The sequence below is a fragment of the Caretta caretta genome, chromosome 15 (assembly GCF_965140235.1).
Source record: "Caretta caretta isolate rCarCar2 chromosome 15, rCarCar1.hap1, whole genome shotgun sequence".
Classification (NCBI taxonomy): domain Eukaryota; kingdom Metazoa; phylum Chordata; order Testudines; family Cheloniidae; genus Caretta; species Caretta caretta.
The window spans coordinates 11064086-11081594 of NC_134220.1; the positions used below are offsets into that span (position 1 = coordinate 11064086).

General features: G+C 46.5%; 1 protein-coding gene and 1 long non-coding RNA gene across 8 annotated transcripts; one reads left to right on the top strand and one right to left on the bottom strand.

Moving 5' to 3' along the window:
* Window positions 1-929: 929 nt before the first annotated feature.
* Window positions 930-3644, bottom strand: POP5 (POP5 ribonuclease P/MRP subunit). 4 transcript variants are annotated; one of them, XM_048820902.2, is made up of 5 exons: window positions 3569-3644; window positions 3351-3493; window positions 2592-2642; window positions 1426-1509; window positions 930-1201 (listed from the first exon to the last, which is right to left on the bottom strand). In XM_048820902.2, the coding sequence occupies exons 1-5, from the start codon at window positions 3586-3588 to the stop codon at window positions 1095-1097; spliced, it is 405 nt and encodes a 134-aa protein (XP_048676859.1). In that variant the 5' UTR covers window positions 3589-3644; the 3' UTR covers window positions 930-1094. The 4 variants fall into 4 exon arrangements, with proteins under 4 accessions (XP_048676859.1, XP_048676858.1, XP_048676856.1 ...); XM_048820901.2 differs by having other exon boundaries at window positions 2592-2741; XM_048820899.2 differs by having other exon boundaries at window positions 3219-3493.
* Window positions 3645-4574: 930 nt separating this feature from the next.
* On the top strand, window positions 4575-17103 carry LOC125622703 (uncharacterized). Of its 4 annotated transcripts, none has more exons than XR_012665182.1 (4): window positions 4575-4764; window positions 8218-8292; window positions 14081-14829; window positions 15355-17103. It is a non-coding gene; the product is annotated as an uncharacterized LOC125622703 (long non-coding RNA). The 4 variants fall into 4 exon arrangements; XR_012665183.1 differs by lacking the exon at window positions 4575-4764 and adding an exon at window positions 7776-7959; XR_012665184.1 differs by lacking the exons at window positions 4575-4764; window positions 8218-8292 and adding an exon at window positions 8301-13030.
* The last annotated feature ends 406 nt before the right edge of the window (window positions 17104-17509 follow it).

Here is a 17509-nt window from a genome sequence, read left to right on the forward strand (position 1 = left end):
TCTCTCTCCATCTGCTAGAGTAAACTGCTTTGTTTACACTAGGACTCAACAGAAAACATGCCACTACTTGCTCTTGTACTTAAGAGAAACTTCAACAGCCAGGTTGCATGGAATAGTTTTGGCCTAGAGAAGGTGCTGGCAGCTCACTGAAGCCTTGTCTGTACTAGCTCCTCTGTGAGCTGAATTAGTTCAGTGATGGGAACTTTCCTTTTACATCAACTCCTGTTCTTCCCTGAGTGCTATGAATATCTTAACCTTGATTTGTGATGCCCTCTACAGTAGGCGTTTTGCAGTCTAAACCTTACTGATGTTAGGATTCCATAGATACTGGAAAAAAACATTTTTAGGGGGCCTTACATTCTCCTAGTAGCAATGGTTCACCTTTCCTCAGCAGTGTGAATTAATACACTATAAGCACGCTTCAATCAAAAACCCCAGGTAGCTCTTAGTGTGTTATTTAAGGTAGTAGAGCAGTTGCTCAAACTTATTCTTTGACAGTTAGAAACAGGTTAACCATGGACTACAAAAGCAGGCAATATATTTAACCATACTCAAAGAAATATCCTCTGTAGGATACTAAGTCAGTTTAATCTCTACTATAAAAAGCAAGCCTGATCCAGTACTAAGATGATTCCCATAGATGTGTGTAGTTGGTTAACTTAGTCCTTGGACTTGTTTAAAAACAAAAACAAAACAAAACACTGCTCCATTCTTCAAATAATTCCAATGAATAGCTTGCTTATTCTCCCATGCCATTAAAAAAACAGCCAACCTACCACCCTTCGTCTGCTATACAACCTGGTGAAAGCCACCACTCCATTTCCCCCTCTTGGCTTGAAGAGATTCAAACTCTTGCTTAAATAGCTTAACCTAAAGAGTGCTGTAGTTGAGTTTTAAGGCTGCTGCACAGTGATTTCACAAGAAAGCAACATATTTTACCCTTTATTTCCAAAAAATCAAATGTTTAAAAAAGTTGGGCAAGAGATGTCTTAATCCTTATCTGCTCAGCACAGGGCAGAAAGCCCAGGACATCTTTTAACTGGAAGTTATCCGATTGTCTCACAGAAGGCACTGCACTAGTTTTAGGTTTATGTTCAGTCTGTCTCTGCACAGTCATCTTCATCCCCACTTTGAGACTGCTCCTCCTCCACTTCCTTAAGGCAACAGCTTAACACTGACTTCTGGATGGACTGTCTTTCCTCTGCAACAATGAGGGTGAGGTACACAATGAAAAGTGTCACTATTCAACATGCCTTCACAAAGAGGGAAGTACAAGAAGTTTACATAGCTACACTGACCAGCTGAGGAGCCCAGCTCTACCAAATAACCAGACTGACAGGAGAGAAATAACAAATGCATCATACAACATAAAGTCCATGTGTAACAAGGCCCCTTTTAGAATGTATGAATGGAGCAGCTGCTTACCTTCACTGGTGCAGTTGTGCAATAGTAGCAGCAGCTGTTTCCTATTGTACTGAATGAGGAACTTCTGACATGTTCTTATTGTCCCTGTTGGAGAAACACGGGAACAAGTTCTGTATGTTAGCAGAGGGCTGAAGCAAATTAAATGCAACGAAGTAGCACAAGAGTCCATTTAAACGCTGCTAGAATGTAGTCTCCCTGCTCATGCCGGTAGTAGTACTGTAGTGGATCAAACAGCAAGAACAGCACAGGCTATAATATTAATCAGCTACAGAAATTGTGCTAAACAATGAAAGAACTCTTACTATCCCTCCAGCCTTCCTTCCCTGTTTGAAACTTCTTGACAGGGACTCAGTTACCACTTTCCTCCACTTGAGATTTGATCAAAACAGCTCTCCGATGGCAGATTACCAAAATGTGATCAGGGTGGCTAGCTCTTTGCTGTAAGTAGTGAAGTTGAGAGAATAAAGTCACATCTGCAAAGTAGGAGGGCCTTTGTTTTAAAGCAGTAACAGAATAATGGAGGACAGATGAGTGAATAACTCCGCATAATGAAAAAACCAGCAGAGCTTCTAGAGTCCATAGCAGAATGAAGAATGTCTTTGCTGTTGGATGACCTATTAAAAGTGAGTTTGTGCTAGCCTCAGTGAGGCATTACATGGGCTTCATCTGTCATATAACTGGAAAAACATTAAATAACTGAGGGCTCTTTCCCTCCTAATTATTACAAGAGTAATAAGAAACTCAAGATCTCAAAGTTCTGAGATCTTGCTGCACTAGGAGGAATTAGAGGTTTCAGAGTAACAGCCGTGTTAGTCTGTATTTGCAAAAAGAAAAGGAGTACTTGTGGCACCTTAGAGACTAACCAATTTATTTGAGCATAAACTTTCGTGAGCTACAGCTCACTTCATCGGATGCATACTGTGGAAAATGTAGAAGATCTTTTTATACACACAAAGCATGAAAAAATACCTCCCCCCCCCCACTCTCCTGCTGGTAATAGCTTATCTAAAGTGATCACTCTCCTTACAATGTGTATGATAATCAAGTTGGGCCATTTCCAGCACAAATCCAGGTTTTCTCACACACACACACACCCCCACACACAAACCCACTCTCCTGTAAGTAAGTAAGACAGGCCCCCAAAGAAAACTTATTGAAAATCTTACCTCCAACATGTAGTGTGTTGAAGAAACAGGAATAACGCTGGTTTCTGTTTTCTAAGTAAGTGACAAAGGGAAGAGCTGACCACAGGAGCCTGTAGAAGTCCTTTCGGCAACGTAAGAGAACTATGCCTGTATAGGCATTGAGATATTTCACTGGGCACACAAGACAGCTGATTAGAACAATTGATCTTTCATTGCTCACTTGAACATTATATCCTATTTCAGAAATTCTGGTTTATTTACAGAACCTGAGGTTCCAAGTAGCTTATACTGACGCAAAGCCTCAAATGTTTTCCAGAACTAACTCTACATATTTGCTGGCTGTGCAGCCACAGCATGAAAGGCGGTAGGAGACTAGACACAGCAAGGGCCTATGCTGATTCTTCCCAAGCCTCACTACCTGGCAGCCTCTCGCCTCCAGTCAGGAGGATGGGTACGACAACGCACTGCACTTTCATCAAGGGCTGCTAAGACAGAAAAATTGCCACGAGCCAAGGGGCTGCACTTCAATCTCCTTTCAGCCCCGGGCAGGGCTTTGGGAAGTGGGGGCGAAAGGCCCATTCCGGATCGTCGGAGACCCCGCTTAGCGCAGGAATGACACACATTTGTTGGTGATTTTTCAAGACTCACCCACCCCTTGTGACACCGAAACAAACACCCCGCGCTCTACGTCCAGTGATCGATGGGCAACCCCCGACCCCGTCTCTGGGGTGCGCGCAGTCCCCCGAGAAAGGGGGTCCGGGAGCAGGGGCAGCCGGAGACCTGTGAAGGAGATGGAGCAGCAGGCCAGCCCGTAGTCCCCGTGGGTCCGGGCCACCGCATCCTTCGCAGCAGCGCTCACCGCCCGCTCGTCGATGCACTGCCGGCAGCGGGGGTCTTCGGAGACGATCTCACACAGCAGGTACCTACAGCGCAAGGCACCGCGTTAGGGGCGGGGGGGAGAGTGACCGCGCCGAGCGGAGCAGAGACCCCAGCCTCACCTGTGCTTGAACCGCACCATCTCTCCTTGTCCTCCGGCCGCGCGCCAGCCTCCCCGACAGGCCGAACCAGACAGACACTCAGCTCAGCCAATGGGAGTGTCGTCTGTAAGCGCTACAGCCAATCGACATTCAGCAGGGGCGGAGCCGGAGGGGCAGGAAACACCGCGAGGGAGCGTCGCCCGCGCGCGCGCATTACGTCCTCGTGCGCAAGGCTTTGAGCGGCGCGCGCGGCCCCAGGCCGCTGGCGGTTGCGCGCTTCCCGCTGTCGGCACGCGGCTGGCTGGTAGCGCAGGGGCACTAGCCAGCGGAGAACCGCCCCTCCCCCCTTCACCGCGGGGTCCCTGCGGCAGCCCCGGCAGCGCCTCGCGGCGCATCCCCTGCTTTCCCGCTCCCGCCCAAGGACCCAGCCCCAGCGTTAGCCCCACGCGGTGGCAGCAGAGCATCGCACAGCGCCCCTCGCCTCCCGGGTCCCCGCGTCTGCCCCGCCTCCTCCGGCCAGTGCGAGCCGGGGCAAGGCGGGCTGGCTGGCTTGACTAAGGTCCTGTCAGACCCCTGGCCCCGCCCTTGGCCCCTCTGTCCTCAGCTGCCCCCCAGCCCCTGGCCCTGTTTCTCTCCCATCTTCTTTCTGGAGGCGCTTTGCCAAGCAATGACCCCTGCCTTGCCGGTGCGGGGCCCTCCGAGCTCTGCCGCCCCCCCCCCCCCCCCCGTCACAGGCCCTCCTCCACGGTGAGAGGCTTAGATCTGCCCTAGGTCCCCTCCAAGGATATAGCGCTCTCCGCTGGCCCATGGAACCCTACCCAGCCACTGTGACCCATTCACCTTCCGAAAGACTCTTGCCATTCCCATGTGTGTGAGGGGGTGAGTGCACCCGCTCCCCCGCCCAGCCCGGTGGGGCGAGAGGACCTTGGTTGAAAAATGAAGTAGAGAGGAGCAAAGGGGAGTAAGAGCACAGGGGTGTGAACGATGGTGATGGGGGGCTGGGGCAGAGAGGGGAGAAGGGAAGACTGAAGGGGGGAAAAGGTAGGGAGAGAGGACAAATCAGGAAGGAAAAATGCTCTGAAGAAAAAGAAATGAAAATGGAGAGAAGCGTGAGTGTAGAGGAAACACTTGGCTTGGAAAAGCTCGAAGAAAAGCATCAGGATAAATGAAGGAAAAATTGAGAAGCAGGAAGGGAAGAATAAGCAAGCCCTTAGCAAGTAAGTTCTTTCCTCTAGAGAAGTTAGTTTCATTTTCGATAAGTGATTTCATGGTGGCTTGTCTGGTTCTAGTGCAAAAAATAAAAGCTGAAAATGTTCCTGGTTTTGGATGGGGAAGGCTTGGCCCCCACTGTCCTTAGATCTGATCCCACCCTTGGATTGGCATGGATTTCTCACCCTATCCACTTATTTTCTGATAAAGGTGAAAGTTAAGGCAGCCCTCAGCTCTTTTCTTGGTAATGGAGTTCGGGCAGCCAGTGGGGGTCACAAACACATGGTCTCCCAGTAAGAATTGGTCCTTGGAACTTTAGGACTTTTGTGCCCTCACTCTTGGAAACTACAGGGATTTATGTAAATCAAGTTTCCCTAATCCCAGTTTGTCCATTATGTAAGTAAAGTTCCAAATGCATGGTGCGTGGTTAGTGAAAGGATTTCTGAAAGAGTAGAAGCCTGTCCAGAAGCCTGGGATGTAGAGCAGTTTTGATTTGAGGAGGTGAAGAAGCTTCTGCTGTGTCGCTGTACGATGGGAACCTCATCCCCCGTTCAGCCATAGTGCTGATACCAGTTTGGAATGAAGATAGTGAAAAGCCAAAGGGGTCTCAAATGAAGACATGTCCAAGGCATTGAAACTGAACCCACTGTCAGGGAAAGAGCCTAAGTGTCAGCTCCACTGTGATGTGTGAAGTAGATGGGGCCAGGCAGTGAGCAGTGGGGCAACCAGTGCAGTATGGGTGGTACTGGGCAGGGAGCTTAGTAGTTCCAAGTCACAGGCATGTATGGGTGGTATAGGGTAAGGAGGTCAGTGGCCCCAAGCAATAGGCACTGGGTATAAATGGTGTTGGGCAGGGAGCTCTGTGACCCTGAGTGATGGGCACTGGGCATGGATTGCATTGGACAGGTTGCCCTGTGGCTCCAGGAAAGGTGCAGTGTGAATGGCACTGAGTGGGGTGTTCTACAGTCCTAAGTGATAATCACTGAGGCATGGCATAATCCATGGCATTGAGCAGTAGGTAGATGTGGATGGTATTGGACAGGGAATTCCATGGTTCCATTGATGGGTGAAGTGTGCTTGGCTTCTCTGTGGCTTTCCTTTGTTTTGCACTGTTTTGTATTAAACCCACTAAAGGATTCATTATTCAAAGGAGATTGAGGGGTACCATGCTTTTACTGCAGGAGCCAGGCATTACTCTGGCACTGTCACCAATTTGCTGGTGCAGAGGAGGAGACATTGTCATTGGAGGTTATACTGATAAAGAACTGAACAGAGAGGTGCCATCTGGTTGCAATTCCTGATGGGGTGATGGGGAGGGTTTGGCTTTGAAGGGATCCCAGCCAGCTCCTCAACTTATACTGGTTAGAGCTGCCAAGCTTTAACTCAAGATCCTACCTGTTACGCTTCCCACAATCCAATTGCCCTTTGAATTTAACGGAATGGGAACAAGAACATACAGTAACAACAAGGCTCTCAAGTTAGCACAGTGAGCAATAGGGTCCTTTATTCATAAACTGCATCCAGCCCCACTCCATTTTCAGGTTCCATCTCCAACCAATTCCATTTCCAACTGCTGACAACACCTTAGTCCCTCGTGTTCTCTGCCTGTGGCACATAATAGTTTGTCTTCTGAGAGCTGTAATACTTTGGTCTAATTCTGGTTGTTGGGCTTGGTGTGGGTGTGGCTGGGTGGTGTTTGTAGCCTGTGGTATATACAGGCAGTTGGCCTAGATCAGTGGCTTTCAACCTTTCCTGATTACTGTACCCCTTTCAGGAATCTGATATGTCTTCCGCACCCCCAAGTTTCACCTGACTTAAAAACTACTTGCTTACAAAATCAGACATAAAAATACAAAAGTCACAGCACACTATACTGACTAATTTCTTGCTTTCTCATTTTTACCATATAATTATAAAATAAATCAATTGAAATATAAATATTGTACTTACACTTCAGTGTATAGTATATAGAGCAGTATAAACAAGTAATTGTCAATATGAAATTTTAGTTTGTACTGACTTTGCTAGAGCTTTTTATGTAGCCTGTATTAAAACTAGGCAAATATCTAGATGAGTTGATAGAAGAAAAGGAGTACTTGTGGCACCTTAGAGACTAACCAATTTATTTGAGCATGAGCTTTCGTGAGCTACAGCTCACTTCATCGGATGCATACCGTGGAAACTGCAGTTGATGTACCCCCTGGGAGAACTCTGCATATCCCCAGGGGTACACGTACGCTGGGTTGAGAACCACTGGCCTTGATGATTTGGTGGTCCCTTCTCCCCTTAAACTCTGTGACTAGTCTTTGGAACTCAGATACACAAGACTTTTCAGTCCTAGATTTCAGTCTTCAGTTTTCAGAGTAACAGCCGTGTTAGTCTGTATTCGCAAAAAGAAAAGGAGTACTTGTGGCACCTTAGAGACTAACCAATTTATTTGAGCATGAGCTTTCGTGAGCTACAGCTCACTTCATCGGATGCATACCGTGGAAACTGCAGCAGACTTTATATATACACAGAGAATATGAAACAATACTTCCTCCCACCCCACTGTCCTGCTGGTAATAGCTTATCTAAAGTGATCATCAGGTGGGCCATTTCCAGCACAATACAGGTTTTCTCACCCTCCACCCCCCCCCACAAATTCACTCTCCTGCTGGTGCTAGCCCATCCAAAGTGACAACTCTTTACATAATCAGGTCAGGCTATTTCCTGCACAAATCCAGGTTTTCTCACATCCCCCCCACCCCCATACACACACAAACTCACTCTCCTGCTGGTAATAGCTCATCCAAACTGACCACTCTCCAAGTTTAAATCCAAGTTAAACCAGAACATCTGGGGGGGGGGTAGGAAAAAAACAAGAGGAAACAGGCTACCTTGCATAATGACTTAGCCACTCCCAGTCTCTATTTAAGCCTAAATTAATAGTATCCAATTTGCAAATGAATTCCAATTCAGCAGTTTCTCGCTGGAGTCTGGATTTGAAGTTTTTTTGTTTTAAGATAGCGACTTTCATGTCTGTGATTGCGTGACCAGAGAGATTGAAGTGATCTCCGACTGGTTTATGAATGTTATAATTCTTGACATCTGATTTGTGTCCATTTATTCTTTTACGTAGAGACTGTCCAGTTTGACCAATGTACATGGCAGAGGGGCATTGCTGGCACATGATGGCATATATCACATTGGTGGATGTGCAGGTGAACGAGCCTCTGATAGTGTGGCTGATGTTGTTAGGCCCTGTGATGGTGTCCCTTGAATAGATATGTGGGCACAATTGGCAACGGGCTTTGTTGCAAGGATAAGTTCCTGGGTTAGTGGTTCTGTTGTGTGGTATGTGGTTGTTGGTGAGTATTTGCTTCAGGTTACGGGGCTGACAGTCAATGGCAGCAGTGGCAGCACATCTGGTAATACAGCAAAATAATTCCCATTTCTCTCCTGTTTCCTCTGCTCCCTAGGCTGCCTGCTGTGCATCCTGGTGGGTTCATACAAGAGAAGTTTACTGCTTCCTTCTGAGAGAGACAATTGGCTGAGCAAGTAGAGTGGGAGGAAGGCAGTGTCCTGTGGCTTCTATTTCCCTGTCTGCCTGAGCCTGTGGGGAACCTCATTTACACTTCAAAATCTGCTTGTCTGTGCTTGTGCTACTGATCTGCAGACACAAAAAGATGCTTCTCTGCCATTCACCCCATCTTCACTAAGTACAGATTGGGCTGCACAAAGCCTGGAAGTTTTATAAAAGACCGAGGAGTGAGATGGCTCCACAGGACATTGCACATGAGTCACCCGTATCCATTGCCCTCGTCTTGCCCTCCCCTGTATGCAGCCTTTGGGTCTCTGTCCTTTTGCTGCTACCATCAAACACTCCTCTCTTAATGATTAATACAAACATAACTAGTTTGAGCAGGTACTGAAGGCAGTGAATGATGGATCCTGCAAGCTTTATCCTGTCACCTATTAAAGCTAATGGGAGTGTGTCACAATTCTTATGTTAACTCTGCCTCTGACCCCATCATGACCTTCTTGAGGGCACAGAACTTAGGTCTCAGGCCTCCAGCTGTCACCTTTCTCCAGGTGGGATTCTGCAATCATCTTCCTCCAGACCAGGGACTTAGGCTTCAAACTCCTGTAATTCACAGTGATCACCTCAGCCAATCTGACTTCAGCTCAGCACCTGCAGTTTTGCTCTTTCAGGGACAATAACAGGGTTTATTCAGTGACCAACCAGCTCTCGTGAAGCAAAGTACTATTTATTCAGAACAAAAGAATTTAAGAGAAAACCAATCATAAAAACAATAATCAGCATCTTTTGCTTACCAGGTTGTCATCCATCTCGCACATGGAGACTCTGGTAGGGCTGATGTACTTTGGCCTTCTGTAACAATGCTGGCTTTGGTGGGACCCAGCTCAGAGTACCAATCCAGGACAAATTGCTTAAAGCACGGCAGTTACAGCCCAAGGCTGGGGTTCCTTTGCATACCAAGGCAAGGCAAACCAAACCAGCCAAACAGAGAAAACTTCGGTTTTACCCCACTGGCTAACCATAAATCACACAAGCAATTTCCTTAGACACTCCAGTTTCCCAGTATCACAACCAGTGCCACTCATTATGGGGACGAATGGTTATGAAAACCAATACCCCAGTAAAAGAAAAAAGGTTCTCTTGATCCCAAAGGACCAAGCCCCAGACACAGGTCAATATATAAGTTAGATCTTACCCACAAATCACGCTGTTACCAATCCTTTAGAATCTAAAATCTAAAGGTTTATTCATAAAATGGAAAAGATATAGATGAGAGCTAGAATTGGTTAAATAGAATCAATTACATACAGTAACGGCAAAGTTCTTGGTTCAGGCTTGTAGCAGTGATGCAATAAAGTACAGATTCAAATTAAGTCTCTGGAGTACATGCACAGCTGGGATGGGTCATTCAGTCCTTTGTTCAGAGCTTCAGTTTGTAGCAACGTTCCTCCAGAAGCGAGAAGCAGTATTGAAGACAAAATGGAGGAGATGCAGCAGCCTTTTATATCCTCTGCCCTGTGGACAATCACAGCAGCAAGATGGAGCCTGGAGTTACATGGGCAAGCCACATGTCCATGCATGACTCAGTACTTTACAGGCCAATGCCATTGTTTACATGTTAGTTTGAACGTTCCCAGAAAAGCTCAGATGTGGATTGGCGTTTCCCAAAATTGATTGTCAGCTAAGTGTTTCTTGATTGGGCACTTACTGAGAATAGTCCCTTCTCAAGAAGCTGACCAAATGCTTCACTGAGGCTGCTTAGAATCAAAACACATTGATATACAAGTACATAGCCAATATTCATAACTTCAACTACAAAAATGATACACATATACAGATAGCATAATTATAATCAGCAAATCATAACCTTTCCATAGACACCTTACACGACAACCTTTATAAAATATTTTCTGCAAATATATAACAGAGGTTGCAACAACAATCTATGTGGTTACAGGTTATGTCAGTAACGTCACACTTTCTCACAGGGCCTGCCTCTGTTGGTCACAGACCGTTACCTGACAAAGTCCTCCACAGGGCCAGATGCTGTGGAGAATATTTTGTTATGACTAGAAGGGGATTTCCTGCCACTACATCCATGGTTGGATCTTTCCACTTCCAGCCCAGTGCTGGCTGTGATGTGGGGAGACCCAGAGCCAGTGACACAGAATATCAATGTTGTCTCCAACACGCCTTGTGGAACCTGCCTGTAGTCTTGTACTGTCTGGTGTGTGTGCTCAGCACTGCCCCTGCTGGTTGGAATGTTAGACTGTGGGTTCCTCTGATAGCCCACAGGATAAAAAACATATTACTAGTAGCTATTGGAGATTCTCCTTAGAGAAGGCATAGAAGCCTGTGAATTTTGGGACTGTGGATCCTGGTTTGTATCTCTCTTTGTCCCACCAGGTAAAAACAGCCGCAGAAATCCAAGTGGCAGAGCTCCTCCTTCCTGCTGCACTAATGTAGTGGTTCTCAGTCTGATTCTGGTCCTGATAAACCACCTCAGAAAGCAGAAAATTATGCTTGGGAGATTGTGAAGCCTTGGAATTGGGAGAGGTGTGGAGAGGCTAGGGTGACCAGACAGCAAATGTGAAAAATTGGGACGGGGGTGGGGGGTAATAGGAGCCTATAGAAGAAAAAGACCCAAAAATTGGGATTGTCCCTGTAAAATCGGAACATCTGGTCACCTTTGGGGAGGCTGAAGGAGAAGGAGTAAAATAGGAGACCAGGTAGAGTATTTAGGTATGAGAGATTGGGGGGGCAGAGCATTGTCGGGGGGGGGAGGAGCTGATTGGTCTGGCATGTGATTCATGGGATGGACTCCCTCTCACAGAGTGGTCCTTGGAATGAAATCATGTGGGACTATTGGCATGCTATAAGGAAAGGATTTAGCGGAAAGTGGGAGCTCATTGTTAATTCAGTGTGGAAACATCTCATGACCTGAATTCTAGGCAGAAAGAAGAGCAATAAACCCAATGGAAGTACTGTCCTGGATGATAAACTCCTGCCCTCTGAAATGGATGCCAACTCTCTTGATCTGGTTTTTCGTTCTTCACTCCTCTCCCCTCCACCTGGGATCACATGCTTTTCTGCCAAGCTTTTATGGTAGTTACAGATTGTGATGTGAATAGCTTTGATGGGAGCATGGAGTCCAAAATGGGTTTGTTGAGAGCCCTTCACCTTTGCCCTCTACAGGTGATGGGACTGATGATGAGAGGGTATCATCTTGCCCTGACAATATCATGGATCAAGCCTGCTTCCCTCATGAATAATAGAATCATAGAATATTAGGATTGGAAGAGACCTTAGGAGGTTATCTAGTCCAATCCCCTCTCAAAGTAGGACCAACACCAACTAAATCATCCATGTGATGGAATGTGTTGAGCAGGTCTCTACTGCATTACCTTGTGTTTCAGTATCCAGATGATTTCACCTCGTCTTCCCATCCCCTGGGCTCTCAGGGAAATTCACAATGTCTGCAACTCATCCCACTTATAGATGCAGTGAGCCTGCAGGTAATATTGATCTGTCCTCTCCACTTTTAGGTCTCCTGCTTTAGATACACCAAGTTTCCTGCCTATAGGCTGGGGTCCTGAGTTATCACCCTGAGGTGCCCCTCCCCCATGCAGAAAGTCTCAATTTACATCTGCTTGCTTATACAGCCCCAGGTGGAATCCTGTTTCCAGCCTTCTGACTGTAATGTGCAGACGCAGGTTGCTTTCACATATACCCCCCTCATTCCTTTTACTTTCTGCAGAGACACAGCTGAGTCTCTGACAAACTGGGCCACGTGAGTGTGCTCTGCCCTGTAATCCAATAGGACATGTGCACTGTGCATGCTCAGGGCTTGGCCCTGTGCACAGGGAAGGCTTCTGTTTTCAGTCCAGGAGGCTGATTAGGAGAGACACAGAAAGCAAAGGGGAAACAGTGTTTAGAGAGAGTCCTGTCCTGCTTCATTTCCTGCAGAATGTCACTTGTGCTTCACTGTTGCTGATGTGGTAGAGATGCACAGAGCAGTCCTGAGCCATCCCTGTTCCATCTGCAATTAATGCCCATGTTAGAACATGCTTCCTGACTCTGGCCAGGCTCGACTGGGCACTTATCTTGCTTGGAAAAGAGGAACTCAGTATATTCACTGCACAGTACCCTCATCAACATAACATTGTGACAGCATCGATGATCCAAGAAAAAGTAACTGGCAGGACAACCCTGGCCTAGCTGCACTGGGCTCTGTTCTGGTGATTTCTTCATCACCTTGTAATGATTATGGAGGGACTGATAATCTCTTCATAGTTTAGGTTGCAACCAGGCTTCCTTTATTAATCCAATTTACACCCTTTCACCCTACAGCTTTGAGTAGAAAAATTCTTTGAGTATCAAACTTTTTCTGGTAATGAAATGTCCTCCTATAGTGCCATTTATGTGAGACTCTCAAAGCACTTTACAAGAAGTAATGAATTAGGAAGCCTCTTAACATCTTTGTGAGGTAGGTATGATCTCCATTTTGCAGGGAGAGAAACTGAGTCAGAGAAAAACTAAATAACTTGCGTACAAGTCTGTGAGATAGCCAGAAATAGAAGAAAGAAGTCCTAACTTCCAGTTCACTTCTAACCATGAGAGAATGCTCCTTGTAGGCCTTGATGTGATGATTCCTCTGTGTGTGTGAAGATGCCCAAAGCATCTGATCTCTGCTGAGCTGCAAACCTCCACTGAACCTGCTGACAGGACTAAGATGGATCCTCCTGGACCTGGTATGTCTATGCTATGACAACATCTGCTCCCTTTCTTCTCAGGAACATTTACAATTGCTATGTTTTCTGTATGGCTTCCAGATCCAGGACCCAGTATAACTGGGCATGTTGACTCTGAAGATAGTGTCGGTCACCACTGTTTGCTTTTCAAAGCTGAGTTCAACAAACACACTTCACTAACTGTTAAAGCCTAAATTCATGCACTAGTGTGGACACAGATGAAGGATGGGATGAGGAGAGAGAGGTGTCTACTGAGAAAGGGCGGGGGTGTGTGTGTTAAAGATAGAGAAGTTCAGCAGGAGAGCGATTCAGGATAAAGACTAAATTGAGAGAGTTGCTGTGTCAGTGGATAGGGGTTGCCTTGCTGCGGGAGACCTTAACAGATGCTATAGGAGACAAGCTGTTCTAGATTCGGGTGTTTCCTCAAAATGGAGTCACCCAGTGTTAAGGAGGGTGGGGGGTGACAGTGTCCCCTCTCTGTACTGCGTATTAAGCACATTGTAAATAGTTTGTAAAACACTGAGAACTTTGGATTAAAGACAGTCTATAAACATAAATCTTTATCTTGGACTGTTAGAGAATAAACTGGTTAATTGGGAAAGGTCACCAGGCTGCATGTCTTCAGTTGTAATCTGTATATTGATTCCATCTCATCAATAATACAGAGTGTGCAAGAAGTGACTGATATAAATCCACATGCTCTGGGGAGCTGAAGAAACTGTGTTTCAGAGTTGCCATAGCAGGTCCCAGAGCTGTTACCCATAAGTGAGTGTCAGGGCTTCTACCAGGACTGCAGTTAGATATATTCTAGCTGACACCCAATGATCTTCCCCCAAAATGTCTAAGTCTTTGGAAACATCTCAGCATATCCTTGACCCCATTGGCCTTCCCTTTCTTAGGCCTGGTCTACAGTATGCGGTTATTTTGGAATTAGCCGAGTTACTTCGAAATAAAACTGATTCTGTCCACATGACCAAACCAGTTTTTTCGATTTAAAGGGCTCGGCAAGTGGAGTAACTCTAAAATCGTGATCGCAGTTCTGGGTTACAGGTACTGTGGACGCAATTCGACGATATTGGCCACCAGGAGCTATCCCAGAATGCTCCCTTGTGACTGCTCTGGACAACACTCTGAACTCCGATGCACTAGCCAGGTAGGCAGTAAAAGCCCCGGGAACTTTTGAATTTCCTGTTTGGTCACCATCAGCACAGGTGACCATCAACACAGTCCACCATCACAGGCGACCATGCAGAGTCCACCATCACAAGAGACCACGCAGTCCCGGATTCGCAGACGAGCTCCAGCATGGTCCGAACGGGAGGTACCGTTGTGGAGATGAATCTGTTATGGCAGAACTACGTTCCAAAAAAAGAAACGCAAATACGTACGCTAAAGTCTCCAGGGCCATGACGGAAAGAGGCTACTCCAGGGACACAGAGCAGTGTCGTATAAAAATCAAGGAGCTCAGGCCAGCGTACCAAAAAGCAAGGGAGGTGAACGGGCGCTCTGGGTCACAGCCCATTCATGCCGCTTCTACCGTGAGCTGCATGCAATTATGGGGGGTGACACCATCACTACCCCACCACTGTCCATGGACACCTGCAAGGTGGGAGTAGCACGGACCGAGGAGGATGAGCTTTTGGAGGACAAAGAGGAGGAGGAGGAGGACAGCGCCCAGGCGGCAAGTGGGGAATCTGTTTTCCCCCCTAGCCAGGAACAATTCTTAACGCTGGAGCCAATAGCTTTCCCCCACTCCCAAGGCATGCTCCTGGACCATGACCCTGGAGAGGGCACTTCTGGTGAGTGAGAGCTTGATTGGATCCGGGGGGTGGGGGGAAACCCAGCCACACTGGGCTGTTCGCGTTTAGGTTAAAGGGCTCATCCCTGCTCAGAGCATCATCGGAGCCACGCGGTGTATGTATTTGTGTGTGTGTGGGGGGGGGAGGGGTGTTGTGTGAAGCGATCATCCCAGAGAGCCCGCAGGCCCTCCTTTTATATGGCAAACCCACCAGGCATTGCTTGCTATGGGAAAGGGGGCCCGGCAGTTTGAAAGCACTGAAATGAATGCGAAAGAAGCAGGACCCCGCGTGCCCCTAGGGCTTACCATGGCTGCCTGCAAGGTGAATTCTGTTGCCCGGCCGCATGTGATGGCTTACTCACACCAAAGTGGCAGGCACTTCAGTATAAGAGGCAAAATGAGACCTTGTACAGAAAGAACCTGTGCTGTGTACTATGAATTGCCTGTTTCACTGAGAAAGAGTGTCCCCTTTGTTCTCTAAAATGTATCTTTTAAAATACTACCCTCCCTTTTTCTCCTCCCGCAGCCGGTGCAAATGTTTCAACGTGACCCCTATCTACTCCATCCCAGAGGCTGGTCCAGGTTAGAAGGCGGAAAAAACGAACTCGGGACAACATGTTTGCCGAGCTCATGCAGACCTCCCACACTGATAGGGCCCAGTTGAATGCATGGCGGCAAACAATTGCGGAGTCGCGTAAAGCATTACATGAATACGAAGAGAGGAGGGACGTGCGCGATGAAAACAGGCAGGATGCAATGGTCAAGCTGTGCTGCTCGGTTTATGATGGCTGAGCAGAATTGGCAGCCGAAGCGTTCGATGAGGAAGAGAAAGAGTAGATAGTAGAGATTACATAGGAAGATGAGAGGAAATGAGAGGTGGATTCATACTAGCAGGAGAGCAGCGATGCACTGTCTGCTGAAAGCAGAATGGCGTCTGCACGCCAAAAAGACGCGAAACAATTGTCCGCTGTAGCTTTCATGAAGGGAGGAGCTACTGATGACACGCACCCAGAAACACCCGAGAGAATGTTTTTGCCCCATCATGCACTCGGAGCTTAACCCAGAATTCCAGTGGGCTGCGGGAACTGTGGGATAGCTCCGACATTCGATGCTAGCTTTGGTACTGTGGACGCGCTCCACCGAATTCACGCACTTTAGTGGGTACACAGAAGACCGAATGCATAAAATAGCTTCCAAAATTTCGAATAGAATAATTTTGAAATAATTTCATACTGTAGACATACCTTATTCTGAAACTTCCTAAAATGCAAAGTGGGGATGGAAGCAGGCAGAGTAGGAGTCTGCTTGTGAGGTGGAGCTCTAGCATCCTCTGTCATCCTTGACCTTTAAGCCGTTCCACTTCAGAGACAGCCGGCCAGAACACTGGTGCTCAGCAGCCTAAGCCCTCAGCCAGGCCTGCAGGAGCTGACATAATGTGCTTCACATTCCACTGTGTCTGCTCAGGGCCTCAGGAGGATGGGTTGACGCAAACTGGCTCTGACCTTCCTCTGACTCAATTCCATATCTGCCTGCATTTAAGGAGATTAAAAATGAGTCTTTATGACATTAGCCTGGATGTTGGAAAAGTGAATAGGGGAAGCTGAAGTCTCTCTTATCTCACCAACTTCATTCCAGGGGGGGTCTCAAGGAAAGCTCATCTCCAAACAGCCCCAACTGGTTCTGAGTGGTGTTACCAGTTGCATTCATGGTCTAACCTTTCATAGCTGACTTCAAGACCTAGAACCTGATCCCTGGTATATAAATCACTTTTCATCTTCAAGAGGCTTTATAGATAGTACCTAATTACTCCTCAGGCCATCCTTGTTTAGGAGGTAAGGGGTTGGATTGGATTTGTATCAGGAAGAGCTGGGTGAATAAACTGCAATGAACAATTTACGTAATGAATTTATACTTGTTCTCTATCTGCAATATCTCAGAATTAGCAAATATATTAGCTATTTGAAATTACTGACAAATGTTTTCATTGGAAAAATTCCTGGTCTGAGGGTAGTTTGTGAATTGTGAAATACTTTCCATTCAAAATTTGCAATTTATGCTATGTGGTCTGTTTCTGTAAGTCGTGTGGTATTGTTTCTGTTCCCTGACTGGATGACTTATGTAACTAATCAAACCAGTGCAAAATGTGATATTTACAAGCGAATATACTATTAAAATTAATTTTTCATGAGGATTTGTGGCAGTTAAGTATTCATGGGCAGTGAATGTAAAGGGATGTGAATGATTAAATCAAAATTAACTTTCAAGTTTGAAAGAATATTTGTGAATGTTTTCCTCACTATTGGCTTATCTCTATTATTCTTATCCTCATTTACAGAAGGAGAGACTGAGGTACATAAACACTAAGTGACTTGTTCAAGTCCCAGAAAGAGTCAAAGGCACAAAGAGGTTAAGTGAGTTGCTCTCAGTGAGTTAGTGACAGAGCTGGGAATATAGCACAGGGACCCAGTGAGAGGAAGAAGGCAGAACTGGAGCAACTTTGTGATGGGAATATCTGTTCTGTGCATCCCTCATAATACCTCCTGGCCCCCATCTATGCAGCTAAAGTAATGGGTTTAAGAGTTAGGTTGTAATATAATAGTGCTCTATCCTTGTTATAATGCAGTTTGAACTTTCCTGTATAGCTACAATTAAACCAGATAATAACCATGTCACCAAGCCAT